Here is a 15,192-nt window from a genome sequence, read left to right on the forward strand (position 1 = left end):
AGAAGGAGCAAGAAGAATGAGACAAGTTACCTTATTCAAAAAAAAAGAAAAAAATTATATCCAAATGCACTTTCAGTGTTCCTATTTAGGCAAGAGCTGACTTAAGCTCATATTCTAGACTTTTTTTTTTTTTAATTACTAGCCTTTCTAGAATTACCCTAATACCGAAAAAGAAATTTTTGAATTCATGTGCATATGACAGTCATTTTTGTACATTGAAACCACTTAATTCTAATTTTGGGATGCAGGTTTACAATTAATTTTGTATTATTGTAATTATTAACACCTGCTTCCTTAAAAGTGAATATGACAGTCATAATTTTTTTTAACAGTTTCAATAAAGAGCTGTACAATTTTACACAGAGATTTTGTTCACTTGGTAACTTTATTTCTAGCAGGACAATATTAAGCACACTTTTAAAATATTTATTTCAAAAGGTTCACAGCACTCACCTCTTCTACCATTATTTCCTTCTGCAAAGGGAGTGAATTCAGAGGGAAAGAAAGGACCCCAGATTTCTCTGTTTCATTTTTATCTGCCAGCTGAAACAATGTAAAAAGTAGTACGGATGCACACGTGAAAGGTTTGTCACCTCTAGAATTTCTCCTACTAAGAGTGTTAGTTCAGTTCACTGGTTACATTAATTTCTTTTTCTAATTTCATTGAGGTTAATGGTAACATACAGAAGGGGAACATACCTCTTCTGGTAATATGATATCTAGTCTCGTCTGGTCATTTATGACACAGTGAAATACAATGATCCTAAGGCTAGGGTCTGAGTCCAGTGAAATCTTCTGGCTTCCTTCATGGGATCCTTTCACTGTAAATGTAAGCTCCTGGTCTAAATATAGAGCCAGGGAACAAAGAGAATTTTAACTATTCCAAGCAATCACACATAACTAATAAATAAAATCCGCTTCTATTCTGCACACTTTTTGTCTGATTTTCCTTACACCACGATGATTAAGCAGACTTTGGGTGACCAAAACAGATTGAAAACTGATATAAAACATCTTGGTAGATCTGTATAAATCATTAACATACAAAAATCACATATTTTTGAAATACTGCAGCATGCTATTTGGTAGGTGCTTTCCATGAATGAATAAAACCAAGATTTAGATTTAATGGAGTGTCAGTTTAAAGACATTTTAGGTTATTCACATTGAATAAGAGAGTTATTCATTTGATGTCAGTCTGTTCTGGTTCATCGTGTGCATTTTATTGTATGTTGTGTCTGCTACAATAGTCAAATGATTCAAACCCAAAAAATCAAGCAAACTACTTGACATGTCACCAAAACTGAGAGAACTTGTCAACCCAAAGGCCGTGTTCCTTGTACAGAAAAGCCTTTATGTTTACAGAAAGACTGTATGCTGTTCTCTTGCAAGATCAGGGCCAAGAGGCATATAATTCTAGATCACTAACCTTTCCTCCCCATGTTACGTTTCAGTCCGAAACTTCCTATAATGCAACTCAGCTATTGCTACCAATTTCTTCGTAAAGGTCAATTTTTTGTTCATTAATTATCTCGAAATAGCCACAATTTTTTGAGGTTTGCTCCATGAGCAGCTTTACACAGGCTACTGTTTATTTGAATGAACTTAAAGGACTAGTGAAGAGTCCTGCTATATTTATTAGAGCTACATTTTATAGGCAAAGTCCTGATTTGGTGGTGGTTTGCATTTTGTGCAGATCCCTTTGATACAGTCCTACATTTAAACTTAAGAGCTTAAGTTTATTATTTTTTGCCCAAGCAACCAAAATAAAAAAATCTCTTTCAGAACCCTGAATGTGTAGAAACTTTGTACATACTCAAACCCAAATTAAGCACACAGGATAAGATTTCTACTTATTATAAAATAATTTTAAATGAAGCTCCAACTTAGTTAACCATTTTCATGTTGAACAAGTAATAAACAAAGAGAACTAACATAATTCTTTCCAAATTTTTAATTCTAGTATATATGGCTCTATTTTTGCATCAGTTTAAGATTTGCCTCAGAACTAAATACTTGACTAACTTGAATTTTGACAGATACAATCTTTCTGCAAGGCGGGGCATGGCGAAACTAAGTATTATGTGACACAGCTAGAGTAACATGCACAACAGATTATTAATTTTTCAACATCTGTTATAACAAGTGAATCACAGCACAAAACCAATAGGTTAATGAAGCAATAATCTCACTTGTGGATTGCTGCTTCAGCTTCCCTGTATCCACTCTAACCTCCAAACAGGAAACCTCACGTGCCTGTAGGAAGAGAGAATAAATGACAATTGAGAGAAGTGTAAATGTCGTTGCAAGTGATTCATGCTGTTCTCAACCAACCCCTCCAGTTGATCAATGAGGAACACAATTGTTATCTATCACTATGTCTTCAGATAACATGAAGGCAATAATGACATGGTATTTTTTCTAAGTTTGAAAGTAAAAAGGAGCAACTCATGAACTTGGAGAGACAGTTAAGTAAAGATTAAACTCATTCAAAATAATAGGTGTATTGAGATATGGGACTCTCCTTATGAGTGTTTTTTCACTTTCTTCATTAACCCCTATAGTTCTGGGTGTAATGTGGGAATAATGTGTTGCAAACTCAAGTTTATAGAGAAAAGTAGGTGGCACATGCATGCTGACAGCAGCCTCACAGCATGCCTTTGCAGAAGGTGCCAACACATCAGAGTGATGGGAAAACAGTGATCTTTAGTGCCAACAGCACATCCTTTTTCTCAGTAGGACAGTGTGGCTGATAGTACCAGCTTTGGGACACGGCTCAAATTTTCTAGAGTTAAAAATATGAACACTTGTTATGAAGGCACAGGAAAGATAGTAAGAAATATACATTACCACTAGTACTCCATTAGTAATAATGCCATCAGGATAGTCCAGACTGAAAAAAAAAAATGGAAAATATAATGTCATGGGTGGGACAACTCAAACGTTTAAGCCTGTGAGTTAACACATTACTCATTTTCCCCCCATCAACTTTGAAATTTCTGACTTTAACATTCTCACTCAAAAATACTTCAAAGCTTTTATCAAGCATAGTTCTAGATGACAAGCCAAGTTGCAAGTTTTTGCATCCACCCATGACAGAATATGAAGCTGAGCTTCTACTCCTGTGTTTTTTTCATACTTGCTTTAGTAAACCGTGTAATGAATTTTGATACGTGACATACTGAGTTTGAGGAGAGCTGGAGGATGTTACATCCATCTTGATTGTTTTGATCATTACAGTTTGACCCAAGGTTTTATACCTGAAAACTAATACACTTGTCTAGATTTCCACAATTTTCCAAAACTGCCATAACAGTAGAAGAAATTGTACTCACCTCTATAAAGTGATTTGCAAAATGCACATGAGATTTTAATATAGCACTGTATGTGTAGATGTGTTTCCACTTATCCATCGAGGGGCAGAAGTGCGTTCATATAACACAGACGCCAATTTTTATATTCTTAAATACTTTTCCCTCAGAAAAATCAGGCAATGTCTCATTAAGGATATCTTTTTTTATTATTATTAAATTGCAGATGTAAATTCATACAGTATCTCAGTAACCCAGATTAGTCCAAAGGGAATACATACATACATAAAATTATAAGGACTGAGGACCAACTCCTCAGCCTGCAGACAATATGAGCTGTTTATTCAGACTTTACATATGGATTGTACATTCTGTAGTCTCACATAGTTACACAGATACATATTTCATCTCAGCTGAAACCAGGAAATACACTTCCTTTAAAATCAGATGAATAACATTGTTATCCATTTTATAAAGTTTATCACAACTATTAGATTTCAGTATAAACACACATGAAAATAGCTTTGTAAAATTTCCCATGACAAAGAATTCTTCCAAAATTTCAAAGCTCAAACAGTTTAAAGTTTCATTTCCAAATCAGTATTTTCCTTTAAGAGGAAATTATGAACTGGCTAAATACAATGCAGAACACTCAGGAATAAATTTCCAGTTAAAAAACAAAACAAAACCAAAACCTCAAAACCAACCCCCTCAAAAAAACCCACAATTATACACCGGAAAAAATAATTTTTCTTACGAATTTTGTGAGATCTTTTTTTGGAAGTGTATTTTAAAAGAGTTCAGAGAACATTGGTCAGGAATGGGAAAAAAATGTTTAGTATTTCTACCTGTGTGCAGCGAAACAGGTTTAAGTAGCACTCAAGTTTTGTTTCAGATACAAACTTTTGCACTTAATTGCTATTTCGTAGTCAAATAGTTGTAACATTACATGACATATGGTGTCACTATCCTCAAATACTTCATTAAAAAAATAAGGAAAGCAGATAAACAGCATGGTGGATATTAAAAAATCCCAGCCTGCATAGCCTGGTGAAATGAAAGGGGAAAGACAGGGAAAGACCTCTCTTTGTAGAGGTAAATATCCAGTAGAGTGTAGTATTATCTGAGGTATTGGTATCAGCAAAGTATAAAGTTAGGCTGATAGTTAGGAGGTCCAAGGCATGACCTTCAAACAGGGTGGAAGAACCTGCACTGTTGAACAGAACAGCTTGGAAGGCTCAGGACAACACAGGCATTAAGCACTGAGATCTGAGATGTCCCTCTTGGGGTGTCACCTCTGCCACCACTGCTGTAAGGAAGCCCAGCTGCTGTCACTTGTTGGTTACTCTCCACACTGCACTTCCAACTTTTATAGCCCAAATTTCAAGACTTCTGCTGGTCACAGTGTAAGACAGATGGTTTTTATTTTTATTTTTTTAATCTGATGATCCAGATGCTGGTTTTAAGAAGAGCAAAGGCACTCACCTTTCTCTGAGGCTTTAGAGATCAGCTGTGGCTAGAAACACAGCTGAGCTGGGTGCAGAAGAGCCCTTATTATTCAGGTTGGCAGGGACCTTTGAATATTTAGCCTATCTTTGGAGCACTGAATAACATCCACTCCTCAAGACTAGCTGGTAATTTCCCTAACAACCAACCTGCTATTAGACAGCCCTCATTACACATAGTAACACTGCTGTCCTCTCCTCCATCACCGTTTGTGATTTGTGGCCTTTTTTAATGCAGACCTCAGTTTTACTGGGAGAATTGGCAGCATATTATGGCCTGTGGGAGGGGAAGCCAGGAACAGAGACCCTGGGCATCCTTCTCCACTAAATGTCTATTGAAGGGGTGCCTAAGACTAAGTTGACTTTATGAGTGCAGGGATCACTTCCCAACACCTGGTACGCATCAAACTGACACCTTCTCCTTTTCAGGTCATGCCTGACTTCATGAAACAGGCAATATTGTATGGGAAGTTACAAGCACACAGATTTTCATATCACGGTTCTCATTCAAAGTAGACCACTGTGCTCCATTTCACAAAAAAAAATCTGGATTTTTTTGATACCTATCTACAAAATTTTAATTCTTTCATGTCAGATCCATCTTCCCCTTCTTTTAGTAGCTTCCACATAGCGCAGGCTTCATTTCTGAGCTTTCTGATGAGCCAAGAGAAGAAGGGGGATGGTACTATTTCGATTAAAAAAACCCCCCTGTATTCACCTCAAAGATTCTTTCCTTGTCATCTTTCAATTTAAAACCTTTGCCTTCAGTGCTCCTGAGGCCCTGTGACTTCCTGCCACAAACACAAATACGAACAGTACATTTGGTCCCCCACAGATGGAGACTCAGCCTACTCTGAGACTTTCCTCAACAGTGCCCAAACCAAATGGCTAGCATGATCTGCTGGTCCCCCCACACATGGGGGAAATTTCTCAAAATAACACAGCAGAACTACAGAAAGAAAAAAAGACTTTTATTTTCTAAAAATCATGCTTTTGCCATATTTCAATAATTAATATTTAACTTTTATACAACTTTTTGTACACCTATTTACATTTATTTGTGTTAACCGGGCTTTGTTTTAAACATTGTCTTTCACATTTGAAAAAAAAAAGAAAAGGGAGGGGGAGCTGAGATGAAAGGTTGTGTAAGAGTGGTCCTTCATTCTTCTAAGAGTTGTTTGAGATGCACCTCCTCAACTTGGGACATCTGAAAGATAGAAAGAGGCCAAAAAGAAGATCAGCAGACCCAGCAAATACTACTCTGGGGCCCTCAGACCTCTCCTTAGAAACTCCAAGTACCTTTTAGTTCATCAGAAGTCTCTTTGTGGCCCCTCAGTATCAGGTGTGGGCTTCAGTAGAAGTCAGAGGGGAGGGGGATGTTGAGCGAGCGAAGCCACCTAGTCCAGCGGGACCCTGTCTCTGTAGCAACTCGTACAGGCTCATGTTGATGCTGGACCCTACCAGTGGAAACACAGGGGAGAAAGCCCACGTTACCGTTGATAATCACCAGAAAACAACACAAAAGCACTGAAGTACACAAATCAGCAACCTGTGTACAACGACCTTACCTTTTCTGTCACTGCTGCTCAAGGGCAGCAGCTCTCACGCCAGCTGGGCTTGTGTTATGGGCCCATAAAACACTGGGCAGGCATTTGCAATCCCTTGGCTCAGTTGCTGGTGAAAAGGCACTTGGAGGAAGGAGCACGCCTTCCTCTCTGTGTCGTTAGGCTCAACGCATCTGGCTCTCAGTGCCTGCCACGGGTAGTGGCAGCAGAGAGGTGACCATTTGCAGGTACTGCAGGAGTGGCATAAGACAGGCAAAACTAGAGAGGGTATTCATCTTGCAGTTGCGGAAACCAAGCTACCAAAATGAAGGTTTTCTTCCATTTTAAATAAAAGATAGCAGGAATGAATGCAGGAACCAATCTCATACAGCCCACCAGTGTATTGTGAGGGGATTTTACAATGTTCTTTGGTAAAAGTAACACAAAACACAATTTTTGCAGTGAGGTCAACAGGCAAACAAAAATAGGACTGACAAAGCCACTATGGTAGGTGCAACCTAGGAAACTTTCTTGGCCTGGGGTTACACTTCATGTGTGATATTATTCATCTGAAATGCTGGAAAGAAAGAACAGGCTAAATACAATAAATTTTGCAATTGGTAAAATCTGGAATGAAGATGGGGAAGGAATGAAAAACTACTTCAGATAAATAGTGTCAGACAGAATGTGCTGGTGGGAATAACTATTAATTTCAGAGATAAACTGCCGTATTTACCCCAAAAAAGTATGTTCTCATTGTTCCCATCACAATACCAGATTCATAGAAATTGTTTTGCATGGTTATCTGTACTTCCTGTTAGCACTATGGTTGGCTCTCCCCCTCTGAAAATTATCTCTGATCTCTGTCACCACTTCTTCCATCCAGCAATGCCAAAAATCCTTGCCAAAACCTGCTGGGCTTGTTTAACACAGGAGAGGTTGGTTTGGTCCATAGCTTTCTGGTGACCCATCTCAGCTACTTCAGCTCAGTCTTTCAGACCTTTTCAGGGATCTTTGGTTTATCACAGGTAATGTGATCCATTGTCTCCAGTTTTAGCGCACAAACCATTTCATTAATTACTCCTGACATCACACTTTTTTATGTTGAGGGGAAAAATACCCCTCTCAATATCCTACCAAAATCACAATGTTTAATCAGTTCAGATGTGCTTACGCCTTTATTCCGGACTCAACTGATGGGCAGAACAGCATTGATTGCCATGCATATGCAAGAAATGCAAATGAAGGATAGTGGGGAAAATGTTTATCTGCCTTCCGACAAGAAGCCCACTTTCCCAGAGAAGCATCTTCCTTTTTCTCTGTCTTGCTGGAACCTCAGAGGGACATTCCCTGACTTATGATGCAGCAATTTCTTCCCTTTACGTGTGGAGTTCTTCAGGCCACAACTATCACAATGGTCACCCAGGTACCATATTATGAATGAAAAAAGTGGATCAGATGTGTTCTCGCTGTAGCAACTGAGCCATGACTGGGATTCTTTTTAAAACGTGTTCCTTGGGACTTCCAAGGGTCCTTTTTATTTGTACATCCCAACCATCATCTTCCAACCAGTAGAATTCCTACTCAGACAACACCTAAATTTCTGACTTTATCTATTGAACACATCTCCAGGAAAAGGCAATTGGCTGCAAGGTCAAAGAGAAGAGTCGGATACAGAGCTGGTGCACAGATGCTCTGAGACTAATTCCAGCATCCGTCCTCCTATGCAAACCCACTTGTGCACAACATCCAAGCCAGACAACCTACCTGGACCTCCCTCTTCAAAAGACAGGATTATCAAGAGTATGATTCTATGTGCCAGCTCCATAAGCCATCCTCTAATTTTCAAAGGAAGGAAGACCCGAGACAGGTCATTTGGGATGTCTACTGGAACTCCCTTCCCCATTACCATTACTGATGTCGTGACACTCCTAAGCTGTGATAGGCATCATTTGTCTTGTCATTGCTGGGCCTTCTGCCAGTTTTGGTGTAAACAACAAACAATCCACCCTGATGAGTCTCCGTGAGTTGTCATAGGAGGTTCTGGGACTCATTTATCCTGATGGCTTTTTTGCTTTTGAACACTGGGAGATCTTTCCTTCTCCATTCATAACACTGAGCTACTGCCCTTTCTCCAGCAAGTCCCAATTTCCCCGTCTGTTAGGAATAACATATTATTCAAAATCTCCACCAATATATTATCCTGCTAGGCCTCCTGAAGTGCCCCAAATGCCTTGAGAAGTTCCCAGCAATACCATCCCTTCTCAAAGACTGTTTTAACACCGCTTCCAGTCCAATAACATGGATCAAATTAGTAACAGAAATCCTTTCAAGTAACTTCCACAGAGTGATAAAGCATATTATGGAGACAGACTAGAATATCTGTGATCCCGCACCAGACTCCCTCTCCAGTCAGAGCAACAGATTCCCAGATTTCTCCACAGCATGAATTACCTGAAGCAACCACATCCCCTAAACAGTCAAGCTCCACTAACAGCTTTCAAGCCTACCAAGTGAAGCTAGTGCTGCTCCTCCAGTTTTCCTGGTTGCTCAGTCTTCAGCCTCCCACAGTGATCTTTGCTTCTTACTTTATGGAATAATTAGTTCCTCTCCCTGCTGGAGCTGATACTCAAGTCTATTGCAGCTACCCATCTGTAGCCAGATGAGCTGAACAGATCAACAGAAGAGCATTTTATAATGCTGTGGATTTGAAAAGCTACATTCCCCAAGAAGGGGGGGTCCTAAGACATTTAGGCTTGGCAGTCCTTCTTCTAAGGGTCAAAACTTCCTGAATGTTGTAATTGGCCTCATACTTGTGTATCGACTCAATGACAAAAAGAGAACAGGAGGAAGTTGGGGCCTAGGAAGTAGCAGTCAAACAGGGCAAAAATGACATTTTCAGATATTTAAAATCTAAGAATATGTATTCTGAAATTCCATTGAACTAGACTTGAATGAAAACATCTAGATATTGCTTTCAGAGACTGTAGGTTTAAGAAGCACTGTCACATATGAACCAGCTTCCCAGACTACTTTTATACTGAATACAACAGTTTATTTAGAATTTAGGACTCTACTCACGTGTTCTGCAATGTGAACTCCACCTCCAGCTCCTCACGTGCCTGAAGAGAGGGGAAGAAGAAAGGTACATCACTTTTCTTCATAGCTTTCATCATACAAGTTACATATAATTTGTAAAATATATATTTAGAATAACACTTAGAAAAATTCCCAGACCATAAGAATAATTTGGAAAAAACCACCCTGTGGTGCCAACTGAAGATAGTGAATTTTAACATACTGAAAAAGCAGTTGCTAAAACCAGTTTTTTTAAAATCTAAATGCCATATAAACAAACCTGCAGATGTAAGAACTGCTGTTCTGTTAAAACAGCCTTTTTCAGATTTTAATTCCCAACACAAAAAGAATCATCTGCTTTAATATTATTACAATTTAAAGTGGCTGAAAATTCAGAACTTATGCAACAAACATGCCAGAAATATTCAGAATTAAGCCACTGGGTAATTAGATCTAGCTGGTTCCATCCTAGATTTTTAGCAGAGAGATTTGTTCCTAAGAAAATCTAGCGTGGAGCACTCATACAGGGATTTAGAGTCTTATAACAGCAGCAAAATACAGTTTAAGTAGATTTTTTCCTATAATGAAACACTGTAAAAGGATATATTTTGATAGAAGGAAAGAATTTGCTTTTGTTCTCACCAATTCCATTGCTCACCTGTGGATTCAGCTGAAACTTCACTCGAACAGTACGTCCTACAGTGAGTTTATCTATGTCAAAGAGAACAGTACAGAGTTCGTCATCCCTGGTGACCGTGTCTTCATCACAGACCTTTAGCTCCAGCACATTCTGCAAATAGAGGTTATGAATATAATGGAGTTATCTCTATACCTAAGAGCTCCATAAGGCAGGAAAATCTCAAAACTAAGTTTCCCTCCATTCCCCCCTCCAGTTTTAGGCAAAGAAGGAAAAAGGAGAAAGAGAAAACAGAAAAAGGAAAGAGATTTGGGAGTATTAGACTTCATGTTACTGATAACTGTACATACACAAAGAAGCAGGCTTGTCTGCCTGGGGAAATGAAACAAGACAAGCAGGTCATGCAGAACATTCATGAATTTGTGGTAATAACTGTATTAAATGTTTCTACATTTATTTTATGGCCTTTGGCTCTAAGTGTATAAAACAGACACAAGTACATAAAGGATGTTTAAGGGCTTTCCTTTCCACCATACCTAGAACTAACTGATCTTACTGTTATTTTTATATGATCTTTATCTTCGGTTTCACTTGTTCATGTCAAGATTGGGAGTAGGATAGTAAGGCCATATTCTGCAGGGCATTTAATTGCTTCTCACTGGTTCAGTATAGTAGATATTTAAGTAACAAATAGCTGGAACACAACAATACCAAGGGGAATGTAAGTTACAGAGTTTTTTCTGAGGAATCTTTACCTCCTGTGTTTGGAAACTAACTATATACTTTTTGGTTTGTTGTAGTTTTGCATAATCTACTGACTAGTTGCAGACAGCAAATGGTGAAATCTATTTATTTTCACTACCTTGACTCGGCGGTCAATCTTATAGCAAAAAGCTTCATTCCAGACAGGGTTTTTGCTGTTCCTGATGGTTCTGGTCCGAACCTTCTCGTTTGAGGCAGTAGGCAGCCACAGTGTCACATAACAATCTGAAAGGGTGACTGTATAACAAGAAGATAAGCAGAGTGATAATGTATCCAGAGAAAGAACTACTGCACTGTGCACATATAACACTCATAAGACAATAAAATATACAGGGTGAGGAGTAAATAACACAGTGAAGCACTCACAGAAAAACAGAAACATCTTCACACTTTTACCATGCTCATTCCCACCTTTTCACTTTTAGTCAGGCTTACTTTTCTTTTAAAACATTACTTTATATTTGAAATAGCACTGTACTCCACATGCAGTACATGCACACCTATCCATGCTGCATTTAGGTTTATACTCATGACTATTCAAATAACTGGGGCAGTGTAATGTTGCCAAACCATGAGGATATCTACCAGTATATGCCCTCTGCCACGTGCACTCACAGCAGCTCTAGGGTGACTCCTCTGTTGCTCAGGCAACACACCTCACAACCTTCAATCTGGGCTGCAGAGACTTGTTTTCTAGCATTTCCTCTTTGGTACGTTAACTAATTGAAAGCCTTTATCAAAATGTTGGCTTAAATGAAGGACAACAGATTTTTTTTTTTTCCCAAAAAGTAAAGTGTTCCCCCATTAAAGCTGAAAAGTTTGATTTCCTTGCCACAAATCAGAATGTGCTAATTTCATATTCATTCATATATTTGACAAAATTTTTAGAACTTGTGTCTTTCTTAGCAATCCTTTTGGAAAACAAGATCAGTTTCAGCACCACAGTTAAATTACTATTCATTCTATTCCTTCCTACTACTCTGTCTGCAGACTGGAAGAATCCTGTCGTCACTCATATCTGGGGAAGGAAGCCGTGAGTGCCAACAAAGACATCAGCTCCTTCTATATTCTGACCCCCCCTGTTTGGAGGAAGAACTGCCAGGGAATGAGACTTGCAGAAGCTTGATGCAGGTGGCAACAGCCTTTCTCTCATACCTATAATGCAATAAATATGCTCCCTATTTCACATTAGCAATGCTCAACTAGTCACCTGGTTCTTACAGCGACCCTGTGAGTCAGAAGAAGTCAAACAATTCAACCCACAGTCAATCCCTGCATCATGCTCAAAACCTGTAACAGTGTTATTATATCATATTAAGTACAATTTTCTTCAAGTATTTCCTCTTTATCTTTCAGTAACAACTACAGATTTAGGTTTTTCTACCAGCCATTATTTTTCCAAGCTGTGCCTTTATCATGTAGTTAACCATGCTATCACAATCAGCAAAACCTTGATAATGACTGTGGGAAGGAAAGCATTCCCAGAAAGTGGCCTTAGCCAAACCTGATCAGAAGAGCAAGACCAATAAGTTGTTCAGCAGAGGCACAAGTGTAGGCAGATGAAAATGTAAATGGCTAATGGTGATTAATGCTACATCTTCCATTTTCAAAGGGCTTGAGACACACTGATGAATTACTTCACAGTGGCAATGTAAGGATTAAGCAAATAAGGACATTGAGAAAACTTGAATGACTTGCCCAAGATCCCATAATATGGTCAGTGTCAGTGTCCAAAACACAGTCTAGATTTCCAGGCCTATACCCAAATCTATTAAAATTATCTTGCTTTGAAACAATGGTAGGGAGAAATATTTTTAAAACATACTATTTTTCACTGGTGAAGTAGATAAGAACGTGAGAATCAAAGACCAAAAAGAAAGATTCACTTCAATAAATTAAGCACAAACACTTCACTAACTAGAAAATATGAAAAAAAAAACCCCAAACATTGACATGGGAAACACCAAGGCTTAATGAGAAAAACAGGAAAGCTAAAGTGGAGGAAATAAATGTTAACCCAGAATTCTAACAAGCAGCATACTGTTACCATTACAAATAGGTAGAAAGGGGATATTTTCCCATAGTTGAAAATACTGAGGTTTTGAGAAAAACTAACTGAAATATTTGCCTCTTTAATACTTCAGAAAAGATAAAGACTGCCTGAAATATTCTTCCCACTGCAAACAAAAAAAATGAACAGGTTTTTCACAATAATTGAGTTTCTTCAGAAAACAAGTTTTCTGCTGAGAAAATACTCTTCCTGAAAAGTTTTCAAATCTCTCTGCCAGATACGCTTTAAACAAATCCTTGGGATGTCCAAGTTCTGGATTCAGGGCATCTCAAGTGTGTAAAAATATTATATTCATCTGTTCTTGAGACCAGAATACAAGGTAATATAGCAGTATGATGTGGGAGACAAGCCAATAGCCTTCATGAAGAAAGACCGTACGATTCAGTGCGGTAAGGAATGACTGAGCAAGTTGTTCCTGAGGAGGACAGCCACAATGAATTGAAGCATAAACAGGCAACCTGCTGGAGTACACAAATGCACATGCAATTGTGTGTGCAGGTTTGCAGATACAACTACAGTGACTGCCTGGTCAGATCACATATTTGGTTGCTGCAAATCACCACTTAGGCATTTGAACACCTGGATTTTGTTAAATAAAAAGTCATGCATACAACTATAAGCCCACAAAGTGTGTGCTTCTGTACATAAAAATAAGTCTTTAATCTCTAAGAAACCCAGAACTTTACATTTTTTTAAGGTGCTCTCACTTTGTCTAATGAACCAAATCCCTTTTTCAAAATGACACAGTACATATTATAAAACAAAGCAGTTTGATCATCTGTCATTCCTAGAGTAAAATTAAGACATAAGCAGTAAACAAGGCATTCAGTAAATCATAGCAGAATTTTTAAAGCTGGAAAATAAAAGGAAAGAGGTTAACAGTGATATTACATTGCGAAAGACACAGGAGTAACCCAGAGTACCACAAGTAAGTGCAGCAGAGATTTGTTCCCTGATAATCATTATTCATTCAAAAATACTGTTGCTGTTAAGCACAACTTCCACACATTCCAACCACATCCCTCCTGCCAGAAACCACCAAATCCAACCTCAGATAAGTTTTCCCTCTACTCTTGACACATCACGCTAGCTAAAAATCTCAAAATATATAGTAGACTAACTAAAATTTACAGCCGGTTTCCTTAGAAACTATGATGTGCTGCATGAAATTCTGAGTGTAGCAAAAGAAAATTAATTTTGAGCCATATTCAGCAAGATTTTGGGGAACATATTGTGGACTTTTCCTCTTTGTTTTACATCTTTTCATTTTATTCTTGGGGTCTTTAGATCTGAATTTTCTTATTCTCCTTGTCTTTATTTCACTGTTTTCTTTCATGCCTTTCCAACCCCTTTAACAAGATGTTTCACCATTCAAATTTCCCCATGAAAGTGACTCAGTGGCGTAATTGCATTTTGAAAGGCACCTGAACAAGCTTCAGTGCACCCAGGAGGGTGAGTTATGGAGGACCTACATCTGTGGAACAGAGGCTGTGAGGAAGCTCCTCAACAAGTTAAAATTCAGCATTAAGCCATTCCTTTCCCTGGGTGAGTCAGTGTCACATCTGGACAGTGAACAAACTGTTCTTTCCACGTATTGCAAGTCTCATTCTCACACTGAGGATTTTCATTTTAAATTTGCTGCCACACTCTGATTCAACAAGCTGATGCCCACTAGTCTGCAGAGACAGAGAAGGTGAATTGTTACAGGGCTTCCACAGGTGGCTATTGCCAGACTCTGTAGACTTCCCTACTGCAAAGATTTCTTCTGTCTTGGGCTCTTCTCACTATTAATTTTGTTCTGTGATCTAGCTATGACATTCTTCTCTTGTAGTCTCTATCATAAACACCCCTTTCTCACTTTCCCTCACTATCCCTCACTTAAACTCCTTTAAAACTCTCAGAGTGGCGCTCTGTATTTTTTTCTGACTTTTAAATTTTTCCCTTCTCTAGGTTAAATAAATTCCCAAACACACTGGATTTTATCATCTCTTCTTGCATATTTATAATTTTTGCAGAAGTAATAGAATGTTTTTGCTTATACTTCTGTTATTTTCATAGGCTTTCCTACTACTGCTGATTTTACATTCGCATCACCAGCTCTCTCTCTTCTGTCCAGAAATTCTGTAGGGAATATTCAGGTTTCTTACTCAAAAGTACAATAATTGTAATCATTTAAAAAGCAACCCTCTGATCAGCAGCTAAATCTGATGTCACAAGGGTAGGAAATATGCCTCGTACAGTGAGGTATGAAAGCAAGAGATCAAATGCATCACCTTGCTTGAGT

At 38.4% G+C, this 15,192-nt stretch overlaps 1 protein-coding gene across 1 annotated transcript in view; it reads right to left on the reverse strand.

Moving 5' to 3' along the window:
- Nucleotides 1-15,192, reverse strand: part of LOC141923297 (cytosolic phospholipase A2 epsilon-like) — a 35,091-nt gene that overhangs the window by 12,613 nt on the left and 7,286 nt on the right. Inside the window, exons 4-10 of the mRNA XM_074824180.1 lie at nucleotides 10,938-11,074; nucleotides 10,097-10,228; nucleotides 9,442-9,482; nucleotides 2,851-2,893; nucleotides 2,193-2,256; nucleotides 700-842; nucleotides 454-543 (exon numbers count right to left, since the gene is read on the reverse strand). Of these exons, the coding sequence (XP_074680281.1) occupies nucleotides 454-543; nucleotides 700-842; nucleotides 2,193-2,256; nucleotides 2,851-2,893; nucleotides 9,442-9,482; nucleotides 10,097-10,228; nucleotides 10,938-11,074 (650 nt within the window). The remainder of the gene's footprint in view (nucleotides 1-453; nucleotides 544-699; nucleotides 843-2,192; nucleotides 2,257-2,850; nucleotides 2,894-9,441; nucleotides 9,483-10,096; nucleotides 10,229-10,937; nucleotides 11,075-15,192) is intronic.

The sequence above is a fragment of the Strix aluco genome, chromosome 4, assembly GCF_031877795.1.
Source record: "Strix aluco isolate bStrAlu1 chromosome 4, bStrAlu1.hap1, whole genome shotgun sequence".
Lineage (NCBI taxonomy): Eukaryota > Metazoa > Chordata > Aves > Strigiformes > Strigidae > Strix > Strix aluco.